General features: G+C 37.3%; 1 protein-coding gene and 1 long non-coding RNA gene across 2 annotated transcripts in view; both read right to left on the reverse strand.

Moving 5' to 3' along the window:
• The window catches only part of LOC103147605 (alpha-1,3-mannosyl-glycoprotein 4-beta-N-acetylglucosaminyltransferase C-like), a 5,532-nt gene extending 1,202 nt beyond the window's left edge, over positions 1–4,330 (reverse strand). Inside the window, exons 1-4 of the mRNA XM_016678545.1 lie at positions 3,016–4,330; positions 849–994; positions 616–763; positions 2–201 (exon numbers count right to left, since the gene is read on the reverse strand). Coding sequence (XP_016534031.1) covers positions 2–201; positions 616–763; positions 849–977 — 477 coding nt within the window. The 5' untranslated portion in view covers positions 978–994; positions 3,016–4,330. The remainder of the gene's footprint in view (position 1; positions 202–615; positions 764–848; positions 995–3,015) is intronic.
• A 4,333-nt stretch (positions 4,331–8,663) lies between these two features.
• Positions 8,664–19,433, reverse strand: part of LOC107837885 (uncharacterized) — a 34,430-nt gene continuing 23,660 nt past the window's right edge. The window contains exon 3 of the long non-coding RNA XR_001663938.1: positions 8,664–8,997. This is a non-coding gene — a long non-coding RNA (uncharacterized LOC107837885). The remainder of the gene's footprint in view (positions 8,998–19,433) is intronic.

A 19,433-nucleotide genomic window follows, 5' to 3' on the forward strand; every position in this document is an offset into this window, starting at 1 on the left:
CTATGATGTGGTGAGCGAACTTCCTGGTGATCTCCTGGACCACGTTCTCACACCAGGCCAGGGCAAAGTCCGCCAGGTGGACCACAACCACAATCTCTTTCAGCTCCTCGTAGCTGGACTGGTCAAAGATGGATTTAATCGTCTCCAGGAGGTAGCTTCCCTTTTTTCTCTTGACAGATGCCAACCCGATGGTAAGATACTCTGAAATAAAATCTGTTTTATAATCTCACAAATAAAATGTTCATGTTCAAGTTGGCAACAAACATATTCAAGATGATATCTAGTTGAAACCAGATATTTCCACAAACCTTTTGAAAATACATTGTAAAAAGAACATAAGCCTTAACTTTTGGAGACATGTCCTTTAATCTAAGTGTTTCTCTATAATTGCCACATTTGGAGAAAAAACCCAACTGAGTTACGCAGTGGGTCAAAATTCCAGGAAAATACTTTGAGATGCTTGTTAACGGAGATCCAAACAAATAATTAAAAGGCAGTTCTGCCAAACAGTGAGGAAATATATTTAAAACCTCTGGCTTTGAAGAAAGTTATAAATGGTTTTATATGATTTCTGTAAATATCTGGTTTCAATTGCATGCCTGGCATATTGCTTACTTTTTCTTGACAGTGGAATCCCGGCAAGGTAGCGATACGTCACATTGATGCTCCCAGAGAAATTGGACAAATCTTTGAATGTGTGCACATATCTGTCAGAGCTTGAAGGATGAATCAAAGTCTCTCCCAGCTGCCTCTTTTCACCTTCCTAAAGCACAAAAAACCCCAAAAGATCAACAAGGAACGGCACTGGTAGAGGTTTTAGACACTAGATTCCAAATTGAGACTCGTACCAGGACGTAACCATCATTCATGTAAAGGTTGAAAAAGAGCAGCGCGGTGAGCAGGAAGGTGAGGACGGGGAGTGTGGATCGTTTTCTCAAACACCTCATCTTGTCCACGGACTTCCACAGCAGCCTCATGACCACAGCTGTGACTGCTGGGAAATAAAGAGAAGTGATGTAAGTGGGAATAGTATTGGTTTTTGTTTCAGCTCCTTTTTTAGCTCTGAGCTTTTATTGCCACAGAGTATTAAAGATAAGAATCTGTGAAAATATGATTCACTTTAATGAGAAGGTCAGTTAAATGATGGTGCTAGACGGACGCCTGCAAGGTAGCTGAAGCAAAACTAAAATAATAGTTGTAAGAAAATCTGTAGTACCAGAATGTCTGGTGGTAATAGAATAGAATAGCTGGTTACATCATTAACCATGGTAGCTAGAAAGCAGAGCTTCTGTAGGAAAACAGATTAGTGTGATCTGACAAATGTAGACTAGAGGGAAAGGAGCTATATATGGGCAGCCATTTGTAAAATTACAGTCAAATATGAACAACGATAATTTGTTTTATATAGCCATCCATGAAAGAAAAAAAAAGTGAGTTCATTTTTCAGATTGATATTTTCACAATTTCATTCATTCATTTATAAATGTCACAGTTTCTAACTAAATGTTTAATTCAAAACCTAAATATTTAGTTTACATATTCATATTTATCTCCAATTTAAATAATTAGCTAAATATTTAGTTCAAAATTAAATATCTAGTTTGCTACTTGGATACTTAGTTTGGAGGTAATTTTTAGCTAACTTAATCTTTAACTTGCTAAATAAATATTTAGCTTCAAATTATTAGCTTGCAAAATAATTTTTAAAGTGGAGGTAAACATTTAGCTCGCTAGCTAAATATTAAGTTTCTAGCTAATTATTAAGTTTGAAATACTTAGTTTCAAACTAAATACTTAGTTTGGAGCTACATTTTTAGTTGGTTCACTAAATATTTAGCTTCTAACTTAATATTTAGCAAGATAGCTTTAGCTTGCTAGCTATTAGTTTGGTAGTAAGTAGTTTGAAACCATGATATTTATAAATGAATGACTAATATGGTGAAAATATGTGTTTCTCCTACGACAGGCTAAGTGAGCCAAATGATAGTGTAACTTTACAAACGGTGCCCCATTGCTATGACGATGTTTTATAGATTTACAGAACCTTCCTTTAAAATGTTCTATCAATCCCTTTGGGGCTCCAGCAGATATAAAAACTTTAAACCCTTTGATCTGTGAAGCTTAGTGCCAATCATCAAAATCACAGGGTTCTTAGTCAGATCTCAACACGTACACTTATTTCCTGTTAACTTGTTGCATGAATATGAGACACATCAGTGCAAATGATATTTAATCTTTTTGAATATTTGTAGATTGAAGAAACACTCAAGTAAAAAAAAGAACTGAAAACTCAGAAAATGGCAAAAAGAACAAAAAAAATGGAATAAAGGAATCTGCAAAGGTATTCCATCATCCTTCCTCATTATCCTGTACAACTCCTGTCTTTATGGTTGGATGCCAGTTATTCATATCTATCAAAATAGATTATTCTAACGTTAATCAGAATAATAATCAGCTGCAACCCCGAGGCATCAATCAAAGCCTGGACAGATTGTCATCTTTAATTACGTTTTGATGAGCTACTCAACATGACAGATGTGACCGTCGGGGGCTGAGGCCGATGCAGAAGGCTGATCTGAAGGTTTTTCACTGGATGAAGCTAAATGGCTGCTGGTGATGGATTGTTTCGTTAATCCGCTCACAAGCTGAGACGTCAGTCATCTGTTCTGCTGTTACAGGCCAGATGATTGTCCAGATGCTCTTAAATGGATTTTCTGATAGGAAATTAACGCTCCTGGACCGAGATATGATAATATTAAACAGATTTCTTACTGGACTGATTTTTTGATGGGAAGTTCTGTAAAAATATAGCGGTAACTAGAAGTTTACATTCATCGAATAAGAAAACACATTCACCTTTTTTTTTCTCACTGAAGTTAAATCAGACCAAACTTCTCTGGTTTTAGGTAAGTTAGAATAACCCAATTTATTTCTATTTGCTAAATGCCACAATAATGAGAAAAATAATATGTCATATTCATTTATTCATGTCTTCAAACTCAAAAGTTTACATACAGAGTGATTGCCACCTCTTTAAACAATGAAGGAAAGCCCAGATGATGACGTCAGGACTGGAAACTTCTGATTTGAGTTGATTGGAGGCACCAGGTAAAATGCTGCATTACGCCAGTCCGCAAAATGGCGACAGCAAAAGATGGGAGAGAACACCAGAGAGAGCTGGTTGTTCAGCAAAACAGAAGAAATCTGCATTTCACGGTACGGTAGCTATTTACTATATGCAGAAAAAAATCGAACCTTTAGACACGCAGTCCTAAAAGTAAAAAAACAACCTTATCATTCATTCATTCGTCACTCAGGTTCCATTCAAACCAACAGAGTGTCCTCCATCTGCTGGAGAAAATGAGCTGTTTTGGCTTTCTGTCATGAAAAAGCTCCACGGTGGCACCTGAGGGAGTAAAGTAGAAAGACAATGACGGCTGTCACAAGTCAATAATATGAAAGCCTTGGCAGGAACACACACACACACACGCACACACACACACACACACACACACACACACACATATTCACACACACCATTATCTGAGACAGCAGCCTGCGAAATCTGATATTGAGACGAGTGAGGAATACCTAACAAGGCACCGTAATGGCCGCCCGCTCACTCCGCCACGGAGAATCCTTCTAAGAAATGAGATTTTTGTTTGCTTTCTCTCCTTGAATCTGAGCAACAAACAAGCCTCCTATAGGTCACATACATTTATATGGAAATGAAGCTGCGTTCGGCGGGATAAATAAGCCCCAAGTTTGAGGTTTGGGGTGGCAGTGGAGAGTTGGTGGGGGGGGGCAATTTGCCTTTACTTCAAATGCTACTCTGCTGAGGTGTTTATTTTATTATTTCTTTTTCTTTTTTTTTGTCAGCAAATTATCAGCATGCATGCCCAGGGAGCTCATTTCTACAACTGGAGTCATTTTAGATTAGAGGCTGTAAAAAAAAAAAAAAAACAGATAGAGGAGAATACCAATGAGCATCTGCATTTCAAATAGTAATACATCCTCAGAGAGTTGCTCTTCTTCACTGCGCGTTAACCAGAGTCTCACTGAAAGAATAAAAGAAATGAGAGCTGATGGGGCCCACGCACAGCCGCTGTTTGAAACTTTTCTGAAAAGGAGGGAAAAAAAATGCAGAAGAGCACTTAAAAATGATAAACAGCTGGCGACGGCTGTTTGCACACAAAGCTAGATGGAAACCAAACTGGTCCAATCAGGTTAACCTGGTGCTTTTCAAACATTTAGAAAAGAAAGTCAAAACTGAAAATTAGGATATACACAAGAATAAAACCATGAAAGAAATTTCTGTTTGAATTTTTTATTTTTATTTTTATTTTTAATTATCTTCAGATTCTTTTGCAAATAAATTTGGATTTTGATCCAGGTAAGATAATTAAATGAAACTGTTCAATTCAATTCAAAAGTAATTATTGATCCCAAAGGGGAATTAAATATTATTAACTTGAGATTCTTCAAAGAGCTGTTGTAGACGTTGATGTCTGTGGACAGGAAGGATCCTGCTGTAGCAGTCTGTTTTACCTCGAATTGGAAGACGCCTCTGACTGAAGAAACTTTGTTTTTCTTGATTTTCTTTTTTTTCTGATTTTTTTCTTTTGTCACACTTCCATATTTGAAGTTATGACAATGCAAAATACAGTTTATTAAACATTTGATATTGTTTATTAAGAAAATAAAGTATCTAAACTAACCTGGCCCTATGTGGAAAAATTAATTGACTGTGATCGACCTAATTTTTTGGTTGAAGTTCCCCCACAGCATCCAGACCTGAACACTGACAGACCTGTAAAATCAGAATTCAAGATTCAAGAGTAGAAAGCAACATCTTGATCTGAAGAAGCTACAACAAATCCATTGGGTCGTAATAAACCTGATGGACTAAGAAGGAGTCATCGCTCACATTCATATGTGTGTGAAGGCAGGAGAACAAATACTTCAGACGATACACTGTACGTTTGATTTACACAGTTTGCTTAATTAAATCAGATTCTTCACATTCATACATCATGAATACATAAAAATAGACAAAACTGTTTTATTGTGTATTGACAGAAAACTCCAGGCGCATAATAACCTGAGGAGACTGTATGGTTTAAAGTGGCAGCATTAAGTGTTTCTAGGCTCAGAGTGTCGTTTTATAATCAAATAACTATGTTAGCATCAGTTTTTATAAAAACACCTCATAAAACAAATATGACTTAAAAGAAATTTTACTTTGTAATTTAATTCCTTGACTTTGGGCCTCTGTCTTTTTAAAACATCAGTTCTTTCTGATATTCCACCTTTAGGAAGTCATCATAACATGGCTCCTTTCTTAACCCTTAAATAACATTTAATCAGTATTACACTGAGAAGTAGCTCCTATAAGGAGCTCAGCAGCTCCACCAAATGTTTGCTAATTCCTGCTGGCAGTTTACACCATAAAAATATAAAATGTTAACCAATTATGAAACAAAAAATAAAAATAACATTTTAAACGTGAAAAGTGAGAATGGATGAAAGGTAAACGGATAAACAAGTCAGCTGTAATTTGCTAAAAAACCAGAAAGACTGCAGTAGATTAGACGAGATAAGCTTTGGGCTGGAGAGCTAAAGATTTAATAAACAGCCTGTAATGAAAGTGCTATTGTGTAAAAATTAATGAGTAAATTTTTCATTTCGACCTTTGAAACTTAAAACCACTGTGCAGCACTGGCAACCAGTAGGACACTGGGATATGAGCAGGATACGCCCTGGAGAGGGGAATGAGTGGAACGGGACAAGATGCTGAAACAGAATCTGCCTTTTCAGCAGAACCCTGCGAGAAATACGTTTGGTCAGAAAATGATGGATGGGACGGTTTTTGCAGTGGAGACAGAGGGACGCACATGGAGAGATCCTGTTATCGACTGGATGAATGCAGGCAGCTAGAGGTGGTTAATGGTGGAGGGATGGACTGGGCTGCCGGGAGTCTGAGAGAAGAAATATCACCTCCTTTACCGAGTCAGAATGAATAATTCCACTTTGAAAAGTGGCCTGGACTTCCACACTTAAAGCTGCAGAGTGTAACTTTTATAAAAATATGTTTTTTTTCCGCCCGTATTTATTCAAACTGTCACCATGTCTGACAATATGATAACCTGTGAAAAAAAAAATCAATTTCCTCCATTTCCTAACTGAGCTACTGTTGCAGTCTGCAAAACAACCAATAACAGCCAGGAGGCGAGTATTAGCGCTGTCAATCATCCTCCTGTACGCTGCTAAATGTACTAGTGGTTGAGAAACAATGTACAATGTACCCATACGGGAAAACTGGTTTATCCTCCGTCATGAGAGGTTATGCTAACTACCCTTAGCATTTGTAGCAGGTTATGTTGTCATAGCTCGTCAAAAAGAGCTAGCAAAGTTTAACTCTTTGTTAAATTGTAACTTAGCAAAGAGCGAGTGGGACGAGATGAGCACAAGAGTGATTGACAGCACTAAGACCCTCCTTCTGGCTCTGATTGGTTCTTTCTGAATGAGTGGTGTATTTCTGCAGTTAGCACTAGGAGAACTGGGAGAAGGCTTGATTTTTTCATAGATTACCTGTCTTATACCATCAAGACATAGATAAATTAAAAGACAATAGTTATTTTAATAAAAGTTACAGAATGCAGCATTAATAAATTGATATAAATAGATCACTGATTGCAGCTTTGCTTCTACAGCTTTCCTTCTCTCTGGGACTAAAACTGCCAGCGTTCTCCTGTCAACTTCTCTGAGAGGAAACTCAGAAGGCATTATGAATAACCGCAGGTGGCCTAGTAGCAGATGCACATACACCGCTCACATCCCGGGCAGGCACCGTCTGAAAGAGTGAGTCAGGCAAGATGATAGGTCGATTCTGCCCTTAGTGGGTGGCAGGTTCAAAACAGACACAGACAATAAGATGTGACTCAAACAGTTCAGATGAGAGAGAAGAGTGAGCCAAGAGCTCAGGTCGGAGGCATGCAGCCACTCTTCATGGTGATAAATATTATGTTAATTTTTGTATTTTCTTTTTTTCTTTTTTTTTTTTTTACTTTTTGCTCAACTGTGACAGTAAATTTAAAAATTTAATTTTAGATTTTCTTTAAAACACACAAGTTAGAATTTATGCAAACAGACTCATACACAAAATTGTGGGCACCACTAGCTAAAACGTTAGCTGTGCTAACCCTAAAACACTCCTGCTTAGCAGAAGCTAACGCTAAACAGCTAAATTCAGACGTGTTCTTAAAGACAACAGTTATAGTGTTGCATTCTGGGTACAAAACAAATGTCATGATGAGAGGAAATAAAACAGCTGTGTAAGCAACCTTCACCCACTTCAAAATAAAAGCATGAAGATAAACTACTTAAATATTTCTTAACTGTTGACAACAAAAATTCAACATGGATGTCAAATTTTATTCAACTGTATGTTTACGAAGCAGTCGAGAAAATTAGCGCTTTAGAATGTATCCAGTAAATTAGTTTTAAGGGAAGCTAAGCTTGCCAAATGTTTTCAAAGTTAGCAAATAACTAAAGCGCTAAAAGAAAAATTAGCTCTGCAGTTAGAAGAAGTGTGTCCACCACACCACTACATATACCTGCACTTCACAAAACATTTCATTGTCACAGAAGCAGAATGGATTTAAATATAATCCACAAACAAGAGTTAAATCATAAGCAAAAAAGTGAAAAGATGCATTCTAAAAATCAAGAAAACAGTCTTAGTTTAATTCTATTACAATTTATGTTTAATGCATTATCCAGATGGCACAGAATTTTAACTTTACACAATATTCTCTGTAAAATACAGCAGGATTTCACAACATAAAGGACACACAGTCATTCGTCCGTCCGTTTCTTCTCTAAGTTTCTGTATTTTTAACCTCATGCATACAGATGCTTTCTGAACGTTTTCTCTCCTGCCTCCAGCTGAGTCACCTTGAATAAATAAAGTCAGACTGACTTAGTGATGTTCCCTCCTGATTCCCTCACAGTTCAAATCAAAGTGGAGTCTGAACAATAAAGACGGCTCGGCTTCTGGCTGTTTGGGTTTTTACTTCAGAGCAGATCATCACAAAAGAGACGTGATCCGAGATCCATGACAACAGCTGTTAAAGAATTATTAAAAATTCATTCTAGATTACAAACTTTTTCTTGTAGAAACCAAGTAAATATAGTCTGACCCATGATGTGGGTCTCAGACTTGCGATGGTGTATGGTGTCATTGTAGATTAAACAAAAGGAGTCAATATCCACCAAAAATTTTTTGGAATCTCACAAATTTTGTAGAAAAAATGTTGACATTTTTTTTAGCTTCAAAAGTTGAAAATCTCCTTGAAAAAAGACTATATATATATATATATATATATATATATATATATATATATATATATATATATATATATATATATATATATATATATATATATATATATATTAATCTCAGAAATGTTATAGAAAGAAAACCTTAGAAATTTCTGAATTGAAAAAGTAAAACACGTACAACTTGTGACAAATTTCCAAAACTTGAAGATTATCGGTTTTTGAAACAGACATTTCCATGGTTTTTTCCTAGAAAATTTCTGAGATTAGTATTTTTTTTTTTTACCAGCAAATTTTCAACTTTTCAAATTCAATCATTTTTGTGTTTTTGTAGAAAATGTTTGACATTCCAACTCAGAGATTTACATGTTTTTTTTTCTGCCCAACTCTTGATTTTTTGAGCTCGAATATTTCCTTGAAAATTAATCTCAAAATTTCAAAAATCTTTTCGTGGCAATTTACTCCTCTGGTTGTTTTCTCCATCTACAACGACTCAGTAGGACATAGAGTTGTACAGACTGTCGTGTCTGCTGTGCCTCCATACGGGCCTGGAGCAGCGAGCTAATGTGGGTCAAAGCGCTGGCTGCTGAGGCGAGCCCATCCTCATCACAGTCGCCGCCACTGGGGCCGCAGAAGCCTTTCATGTTCGTCTTTGACCTGAAAGGTAAATACACTCCAGATGCAATTTACATGTACGGCAGGCCTGCTGTGCGCCAGCGCCGAGCTTCAGAAGAAGAGAATTGTGTTAGCTCGGGGGCCGAAGGCCCACTTTTAATCCTGAATACTGAGCAGCTTGTTGCAACTGCAGGAGCCGATAACGGAGATCAGATTATTTTAACCAATGCTAATGTGAAGAGGTTTCTGCCTCTAATTTGCCACTTACATCTTACAGCTGGCTAGAGATCAGCCAGAGCGGTTTGAAGTGGCTAAACTGGACAGAGAACCAAGATGTGCTCTGGACATTTTTAAAAAGGATAAAAATCAATGCAGTGGAATAAAATAAATATCTTTTCTGTTCCACATGTTGTGCTTCCTCATAGCCTCAGGCAGAGATTAGGTGCAGCCCACAGAGGTCTGATAAACTCACTTCTTTCTCTCTATACAGCTCTCAGCTCACAGCCTTTATTTATTATTATTATCATCCTCACTTTTCACCTCCTGTTCAAGACCTGATCTTTAATCGGTACATTTTCTCTGTGCTGCATAATTTACAGGTATTTATAACCTGGGAACAATCTTGTTTGTGTTGAATATGTGGAGCAAACCGGTCGTTATCAGACTCTAACATATAATAATCATCATCTTGTTGAAAAGCTCCGGTCCTTCAGGGCCGGTGTTGTGTGACTTTTGGTGGCACTTTAAAGGGGTCACTGTTTATTGGTATCGTTTATGTAATGATAAATATTTTAATCTAGCTGTCAGTATTTGGTAGAAGTTAGTTTTCATTTTTCAACTGTTCCTCTACCAAGTCTTACATATGAACAGGCTCTGGTCCGTTATTCTATTGTATTTTAATCACAAAGCCAAAAGCTTGGCTTTTTGCATTGGTTGTTTGAATTTAAAACTCTCAAATGACATCTAATAAACAGAAAATAAATAAATAATAATAATAAAAAAAAAAGTGTTAGAGATACTAATGCCAACAACTGTTGGAGAGACCTCCAAACTCATTTAGGCTTGTTCGGATAATTAGTTTGGAACAGAAATTAAGATGATAAATTTTTAATGACCTCCTCTAACTGAAAAAAGAACGTTGTGCACCTGTTGTCATTACCCTCCAGTGTCTCTTGCGCGTGTGTGTGTGTGTGTATGCATGTGTGGGCATGTGCATGCGTGTGTGTGTGTGTGGAGAAAATTTTGTTTTTTCAGTGCCATAAGACTTTGTTAGACTTCATTACATAACCAGTTATTCATAGAAGAAAATATAGTGGAGGGGTTTTTATTGTCACTACTGAATCAGAATAACTATTACAATTGTCTTGTTGACTTTTATGTGAATCCAGTGAAAACAAGTTCAATTAAAATGTCCATACATTTTTCTGATGAGGCAACCTTCAGATCTAAAAACATATGGGGCCAAAGGTATGAAAGCTAAAAACGAAACTGAAAAAAATATATATTTCCATTGAAAAATATAATTAGATCTGAGAATATTAATGGAGCAGTATTATGTAAAATCAACTATTTTGCGCTTTACATCATATTATGTTCTTCCCTCATGAAAAATATGTGCTTGCATGTTTGGGGAATCATTTAATCTGCATGGCAACCATTCAGCTGTCCAAAACGCCTGCATGGACCTAGCCCCGCCTTCTAGATGCAGCTCTTCTTCAGAGCTGCAGTTTCCAAGTTTCTGCCTCACAGAGCAGCTCTCTCCCTCTCACTTCCTTCAGACTAGCCAGCAACAATTAGCAAACACCTGGTGGAACTGTTAAACGCTGGTAAAAAACTACAACAACAACAACAAAAAAATCAATGTTGTTAAAGGGTTAATAGAGGAGCCATGTTGTGATGACTTCCTGAAGGTGGAGTTTCATGAAGAGCAGAAGTTTTTAAAGAGACAGAGGCCCAATTTCAAGTCGTTAAATTACAAAGTCAAATTTCATTTCATTCATATTTGGTATATATACCATTAATGTTACTTGATTGTGCTGTAAAATGATAAAATGCCTGAAAAACACATAACACTGCTCCTTTAACAGTGAAATAAATGGACTGAAAAATTATGTTAGATTAGAAAAGAAACAAAATTAGTTTTTTAAAAAGTTACAACAGTGATATAACTCAATGTTAAGACAGAATGTAAGTGTTTTTTATAAATGGATTTGAAAGGTGAGTACTCCTCACATGAAAGACTGTTACTAGCATGACCTGTTAGCATTTAGCTACAGTCTGTTCAGTGATCAGCTTTCTCAGTCCCCTCCCTACCAGGCGGGTCAGCTGTCCTGGCCGGTCCGGTTGCCTGCCGAGTTTCTGATGAATTTCTATTCACTGTGCCGATGCCTGAGTGGGCGACAGGCAGGGCACCGATCAGACAGGTCACCCATCCAAAACAAGGCCCATGCTAAAACTCACACTGAAGGCAGTTAAAGATCTCCAGTTGATCCAACAAGCGGCAGTGGAAGAAAACAGGAAGAGCCAGAATAAAAGACCAAAGAGTTAATAAAAACTCAGCACAAAAAATGCTCCAATTGGACCCTTTGAGACAGCAGTGTTAAGCACTATGCTGCTATGACAGCTGGAGTACAGAAGGACATTAGGGGAAGTGAAAGAAAGTTCAAATTTGGACTTTTTATAGATTTCCGATGTTTTTTTTTTTCCAGAATCAGATTTGTTTAAATTGTAGAGTCTTAAATCCTATAGCAAAGAACAAACTGCTATGTGATTATTTTTCATATTATTTTCTTATAGTAACATGTTAATTGAAGTCTCCTTGGTTATTTATATGGGTTTTGACAGATTAAGCTCAGAATTCTAATTCTGTGTCAAAGTCAAAATTCTGAGATAGGAGTGGGCGATATGGACATAAAATTTTATCACGATATTTTGCAGTACTACGGTGATAATGATAAAAGTGACGACAAAAACTACTACTTTTTAATAATATCCCCACAAGCTCTTGACGCTCTTGAAAAACATATTTATGTGTACTATGCTTCTTTGGGACAGTCACATAAACAAGTGTAATTTTTATCACTAAAATGCACACAGCAACTACATTTAATTATATTTTTAAATGTATTGATATTTATTGATTTGATTTATTTATTGCTAAAGTGAACAATTGTAGAAATAAGAATCCCAACAACATGGATAGTTTCAGAGGTTTTTAAACATTAATTGGAATTTATTGCAACAATGACAAATTAAAATCTTATCATGACAGGAAATTTATCACGATAAACGATAGCCCATTGCTATTCTGAGATTAAAGTCAGAATTCTTTTTTTTATCAGTGGCCCTAATCCTCTTCCGTACTTCAGGATGACTTAAACGTGTAAAATTAGCAAGCGTCGTCCCAGTTTCAGAAACACTCAAGACTTTGAATCGACAGCGCTACGCTAACTGCTGGCCGCTGTATTTGTTTAGCAGGAAGCACCTGGAGCCTGATTTCCACAAAAGCTCCTGTTTGAAATTCAGCGTGTGTGTTCACACCAACATGGTCACGCCTCTGGCTGATGCTCCAACCCTGACTAGGCTTCCTGTAATAGAAATATTTAGGGCTATTATGGTCACAGCTAGTCCATATGCAGTGAAGAATTATATTGACAAGAGCATGCCCAAAAAAAAATAAAAATAAAAAATGCAATTAATTTCCAGGAAAACGGCTCCTCGGCGCCTGTAATGAGATGCCGAATTAATAAGCTTGTGTGCCGAACAACAAAGCCATTTGGTAAACAGCACTGTTCATTTGCCTGTTGACATCCAGACAGTGCATGAACCCAGAAGGACACTAGTGAGCTGCTCTGTGTGTGTGTGTGTGTGTGGGTGTGTGGGTGGGTGGGGGTGGCAGGAAAGCAGGCAGCAGGTTTTGATGGAGGATTTTGGAAAATAACACGCATGTGATTTTTGCAGTCTAATTTGTTGACAATTTGAATACAGCTATTCCTCATGATGCTTTTTACTTTGCTTGTGTGAAGATGTCAGCCTTTTGGATCCAAGGCTGAAAATCAAATTCCAAATTTTTCTGTTATCTAGAAGTAATCACTCATATTTGTGCAAATTTGAAATGCAATTTCCTGTGTTTCAAGGCAGCTATGTGTAATTTCGCCCCGTATTTTACAGTTAAATGGTGCGTTCTGTTTCGAATCATTACAACATGAAGAAGATTTATCACATGTTCCAGAGTTATCGGCCATGAAGCATCAACTTGTCAAAATGAGAAAATGCAGATGGACTGATTCAGGATTCTCTACTTATGTTTGGGTTGGATATTGATCCATTTTTTTTATTTTATGGTGGAAAAAATGATGAAAAAATTAAAAGATGATTCAGAACTTGAGTTTTGGTTGATCAGTAGTTGTCAGGATTCAGTGAGTTTTCTCTGCAGTGAGGCGTTTATGATGACGATGAAGGTGATTTTTGGTCTTGTAAAATGTCTCCTGTTGCTCCTGTAAGAAGCTCTGCAGCAGTGAGCCTGTGTTTAATCAATTACAGTTAAACTTAAGAATATTCATACTCCTAGCACACTTACATTAAACACTTTCATTTAACCCAGCAGTGTTTTTACCAGTTCTCTCACAAGAGTAGAGGCGGGGAGACCGATCCAAAATATCGATAGTACAGGTATAAAGTTGATATCCGTATCAGATTGATACTACCGTGGTAAGATCGATACTATGGAGCTAAATTGGGGCCATAAACTTTGTTCAAAAGGGGAAATAAATAAAACTGAAAAAAATAATAATAAAAGATTTGAAACCAAAAATATATTTTAAAACTGAAAAAAAAAGTCTGAAATTGGAAAAAAAAAACTGAAACTGAAAAATCTTCGAAAAAAGTTTGGAAATCATGGCAGGGACATCCGTAGTTGCCATGATTTTTAATTACATCTTGTGAATGAGCTTATTGAGGAATGATTTTAGATACATTTCTTATTTAATGGAAACATGGCAATTGTGAGATTGTGTCTTTTTTCCACAACAGCACAATAACAACAAAGATTTGTGCCAATTTTTATGGGAACACAGCTAATCTCTTGTTCAGACGTTTTCTGTGTCGTTTCCTTCAGTGATTCTTGGTGCTGCGGCCCCCTCAGGCAAGGAAGTAAACAGTTTTTTTCTTAGAGTTTGGTTCTTTTGACAGTGCAGAGCGAATGTGAACTACACCAGCTGAAAATGTAACAAATGTTGCTATTTTGGTCTCAAGAGTCTACTGGACTATTAGGTGTGAAAACACCCTTAGTCTCATGCTACACTGTGCAGACCCTCTGTCTGCTCTGATGACGATTTACTCACCTCACCGCTTTATGTGGTTGACATAGCACTGCATTATTTGTTTACATAAACCACTGTGGAATTTCAGAGACAGGGATCCAGTGTAAAACTGGGCCCATTCAGACAACAACTGTACATTTCTATATTCACATTGCCTTTTCCTGCTCTATTATACTGTTTTTGCATTTGACTTCAAGCTCATGTTTTGCTTGTAAGATGTCATTTTAAACGTACAAGCTCAGCAGAAACAAGCAACACAACAATCTATTTGGAGATGTGTTAAGAATAAGAAAAGATAAGCGAACCGCTCGAAAAAAAGCAAACAGACAATTTGCTGGTGTCTCCAAGGCGACGTAAACAACAGCTCTACACAAGCAACTGCAGGTTTTTTTGAAAGGAAAAATGAAAAACAGAATGAAAACACTTAATGGTTCTCACTACAGCCTTCCCTATTAAGACCATACAGACAGTCTACCAGAAAAACACTCTCCTCTACTTTTGTCAATTTGCCTCCTGAATCATTCAGCAATGCAACAAAGAAAGGACACAATTTTTACTATATATATATATATATATATATGTGTGTGTTTGCCAGCAGTCAAGACCGAGACAAATTGTTTTTTACATACTTTAATAACGGTTGCTCCATGTATGATTGAGGCTGTGTAATGCAATCTCCAGAGCAGAATTAAAGCTGATGCGTGGATCCAGACTCTAAGGAAAATGTTAATTGAGTTCACAGAAAGTAAGCAGTGAAATCTTCAACAAGTAAACAACATTTCCTCCAGAAGAAAGCAAATCTTCCTGCCTCCAGCTGGGAATTTTACCGACTGCTTCTCTGCCTGGTTCAATGTGTTTACTTATTCATCAAGGTGGGGTGCTGGGAGAGGGGGGGTGCAGTGGGGGGTTAGTGGGTTGATGGTGAGGGAGGAGGGGTGGGGGGGCTGCCGGTTTCTGAAGCTGCAGGAGGTACGCTCATCCTGCTGCTGGGTGAGACGGGCAGGCGTGATTAAAAATTTATGCAAACACATGTGGATGCATAACCTGCAGCGAGTGTTTGTGAGCGGTGATGCATGTTCAGCTGTCAGTAAACAGGTAATCTTATAAAAGACAGGGAATTGGATTTGATTTATAACCGTTTTGCTGTGAGTGCTCTTCCACAAGAAATAGGACAATGAGCACACCACCTCCTTTTATGTTTCTTTTTTCTTAAATAAGTCTGGTTGAAGTTGTACATGCTTGAAACACTGTCTGCTTTATTAAAGACACAGAATTATGTAAAATCAACTTTTTTGAGCTTTGCATCATGCTATAATGTTACTCCCACATCCCTAGAGCGTTGCTTTGATTCTTTCATGCATGTTTGAGAAATCCTTTCATCTCCATGGCAACCATTCAGCTGTGCAAAATGACTGACTGGACCTAGCCCCGCCTTCGAGGATGGAATTCCTCCCCTGAGCTGCAGTTTTCAAGCTTCTGCCTCACAGTGTGTCCCTCCCTCCCCCGCTGCTCCTCCACTCAGCTCCTTCAGACTAGCCAGCAGCAATTAAAGAACTGGTGAAACTGAGCATCTGCTGAGCTCATTATATGAGCTATTTCTCAGTGAAACACTGGTGAAAATGTTGTTAAAGAGTTAGTAGAGGAGCCAAGTCATGAAGACTTCCTGAAGGCGGAGTTTCAGGAAGAGCAGAACTTTCTTAAAGAGACTGAGGCCCAATATCAACGCAGTAAATTAAAAAGTCAAATTTCTTGTCATATTTGATATATGTAGCATTTCTGTAACAACTGAACACTTGACTGTTCTAAAAATGGCACTACGTGTCAGGAAAATACAGAATGCTGACCCTTTAGTGAACCATCAGTGATGCAGCTGAGAGAAATTGAAAACAGAGAAAAGGACTTTGTAGAACATATTTAAAGGAGTCATTGCCTTTTTTCAAATCAAAGTAAGTATGAGCAACACAAAAATGTTACAAACTAAAACCCTTTACAGAGGCATACAATTCCAAGCACCTTTAAGGGCAACTGAGTTCATGGAAATCCCTCAGGCCTTCACCATTTCCTTGCACTTCTCCCTAGAAGTGTTTGATATAAAAAAAAACAAAAAAACATAGTACTTTTCCCCCCTTCATTTTCTCAATATTTAGAATTTGACTATTCTAAATATTAAGATGGGTGTCATTCCAAAACGTCAGTAACAAGCCTGACTGGTGCTCACAGGAATAGAAAAAAATAATCTATTATACTGGGTATGTGTGTTTTTTCCACATTCTGAATGGAAATGGTTGAAACTTCAAAACCGCAACGACAATAAAAAGCTGCTTTTGATTGGCCAGTGCAATCAAGACTCACCGACACAAACATACTTCTAGTTATAAATATGAAGTAAACTCTATGTATTTTAAAAATGGCTCTCTTTTCCCTGGCCTTTGACTGACTGACATACTAAATAGTTCTTGGAAATCTTAATTGTTCTGTTTTTAAATTTACTTATATTACAGTTTAAATGTTGCTGGTTGGTGTTATTGTGAAGCACTTTGGTCAACTGTTGTCTTTTTTCAAATGTGTTATATAAATAAATTTGACATTGACCTTGACATGGACTGACAACATTGGTGCTGTCTGTTGTCATGGAAACCACTGTAAAACCAAACCATCTCTGTGACCCAGTAAAAGGAGAGCCTGGTTCACACGGCAACATTTTTAAAATTGTCAGATGATTTTCAAAAGGTAAAATTCTTTGTATGTATATAAAAAAAAGAAGCAATTTCTCAATTTTTTTTTTTTTTTGCATGTTAAAATTTATGTAATTAACAAATCAAAAATGTACTATAACTGCTCATCTCCAATGGTTTGGGGGCGAGAGGCGGGTTCACCTCGGTCAGGTCGCTGGTCCATTTCATGGCAACACAGACAAAAAAGAACTTTAGCTTTGGAGAAAATGTTACATTACTATGGGAATCTTTTCATCTGATTGGTTCTCACCACATTTATCAACTGTGAGACAAGTGAAAATGCCGTGTTTTGTCTGCATGGCCTCAGGTAGTTATGTAATACTCCAGTACAGAGGACTGCTCTACCTACCCAAACCACTTCTCTCTTCATGAGTTGCCTTCATGGCTGATTTTTATCAGATTTTGTTTTCCCGGTGGTGTTGACTGGAACGATAAGCTGCTGCAGGCTGTGTATCTACAGTGAGGCTAACTGGAAGAACTGGGCTCATTATAAGTTTGCCTCCCTGCCATTTATTTCCTGTGGAATCAGCAGGTGATGGAGGAATCCTACAGGAAGTTTAAGTGGGAATTGAAGATTTATTACAACTTGATTTGAAATGAGCTCACAAAAAAAGAAAAAAAAAAAAAAGAAAAAGCCAAAACAAACAGATATACTGTTTTATAAGTGACAAATCAAAAGTTAGTTTGACATATTTTACAGAAGTCTAGCTGTGGCCTTGAAGCCATGCCTCAAGATCACAGAGTCTTGAGGCCTTTTTTTTTTTTTTTTTTACTTATAGGTTTAAAAACATCTATTCGATTATGAACTTACTGAACTTTAGAGTTGCCTTTCAATTAATAAGTCATTACGAATGCATAAACTCTTGAACTCTTGATCAATATCTGCATTTTAGGTTATTTTTTCTTCTGTTCTTCTACATCTGTCCGTTTCTAAAGCTTCACACAGCATGTCGGGTTTACACTTTGGACTACTGTAGTTGTTACACTGGACTCTCTCCATGCTGCATCTGTGTGGAAAATCCTTAAATCACACAGTGTAAAGTGCTGGAAGTGCAGGATTTTGTTTGGTTGGGGAGTTCGTTCAGTTCCGTGTCATTAACTCTCTTCATGTAGTATTGATTTTGTCACCAGCTATATAAAATATTTGTACTTTGTCGGCGTATAATTTACACGAACAATCGGAAGGCAGAACAAGGTGAGGTTGATTTTCATTTGCTGCCCTGTGTTTCAGACATTAGCTTCACAAAGCCCCATCTGTTTTCAGATCAGCCCTCTCTGGTAACTTCTCATGTTCAGCGTCACACACTAAAGATCTCCTTGCCAATCTGTGGCAAATTAGTGCTAATGGCGACGTGAAAAATATCTCTATAAATAAATTCCTGTGTCATTATATTGTTTTTGATTCAGGTAATTTGTCCAGGTTCATGGGGGGCTGAGCTGAATGTTAGAAAATAGCCAACATAAGTAAAAGCGGTGAGAAAGTATAGGTGGTTGATATTGTGTTACAAAGGTGGTCAGTTTTGGTCGCCTTGGAAACGCTGATAGCATTTGATTGCTTGTATGACACTTTCCTCTCATGTTGACTTATTGGAGTAAAGTCTGCAACACCAGCTTTACAGTGAGGAGGAACAGAAAGGATTTGATGATCTGGCCTTTTCAAACCAACTACTGCAAGTTTTGCTCCACAATGATCATCAATAATTGATTGTTGCTGTTCTTTAATCTGGAAATGAGGTAAACAGATTATTTCAATTCCATCAGACTAAAGCAAGGAAGACTGTTTACAACTGAAAAACATTTTTGAGAAACAACTGTTTCATCTTGCAACTGCAACAAATTAAAGCCAAGCTGAGACTTTGTGACATTCAGAGATCCGAAAAAGCCGGGAATAACTTTTCAAACTGGAAAAGCATCAATTAACATGGTAAACATTAGAGTTTATGGTAGTAAAGCTGAAAAGGGAATCAAACATGGCATGTTTCAGATACACTCTGAAAGGTTTTATCTTTAAAGAGAACCATAAACCAAACAAAATGTATCCATACCAAAGGAGGCTGGTCAACTCACCCCTTCCTTATGTAACTCTGTAATTTCACAGTTATTTGTGTTTGACCTGGTAGCATAACCTGTCATTAATGTATTGTTTCCCCTGAGTGGTATGGAAGAGATTAGTGTGGTTCCATTGTAAAAGTGGTCCATAAAACCAACAAACACCAAACTATTTCTGGACACCTGCAGCTGTAGGTTCATGAGACGGTACTGTATGGTAAGGAGGATGGTACCGTTCACAGTCCATTGATTGAGAGACAGAAAAATATCACTGCTAGCAACAAGCACGTGACATACTAGTGTGTCACGTTTGTCGTCGCACTAGCAAGACACCGTGTTAAAGGTTTAGGTTTAAAAACAAAAGTATTCTACA

Source organism: Poecilia formosa, unplaced genomic scaffold (assembly GCF_000485575.1).
Source record: "Poecilia formosa unplaced genomic scaffold, Poecilia_formosa-5.1.2 Scaffold185, whole genome shotgun sequence".
NCBI lineage: Eukaryota > Metazoa > Chordata > Actinopteri > Cyprinodontiformes > Poeciliidae > Poecilia > Poecilia formosa.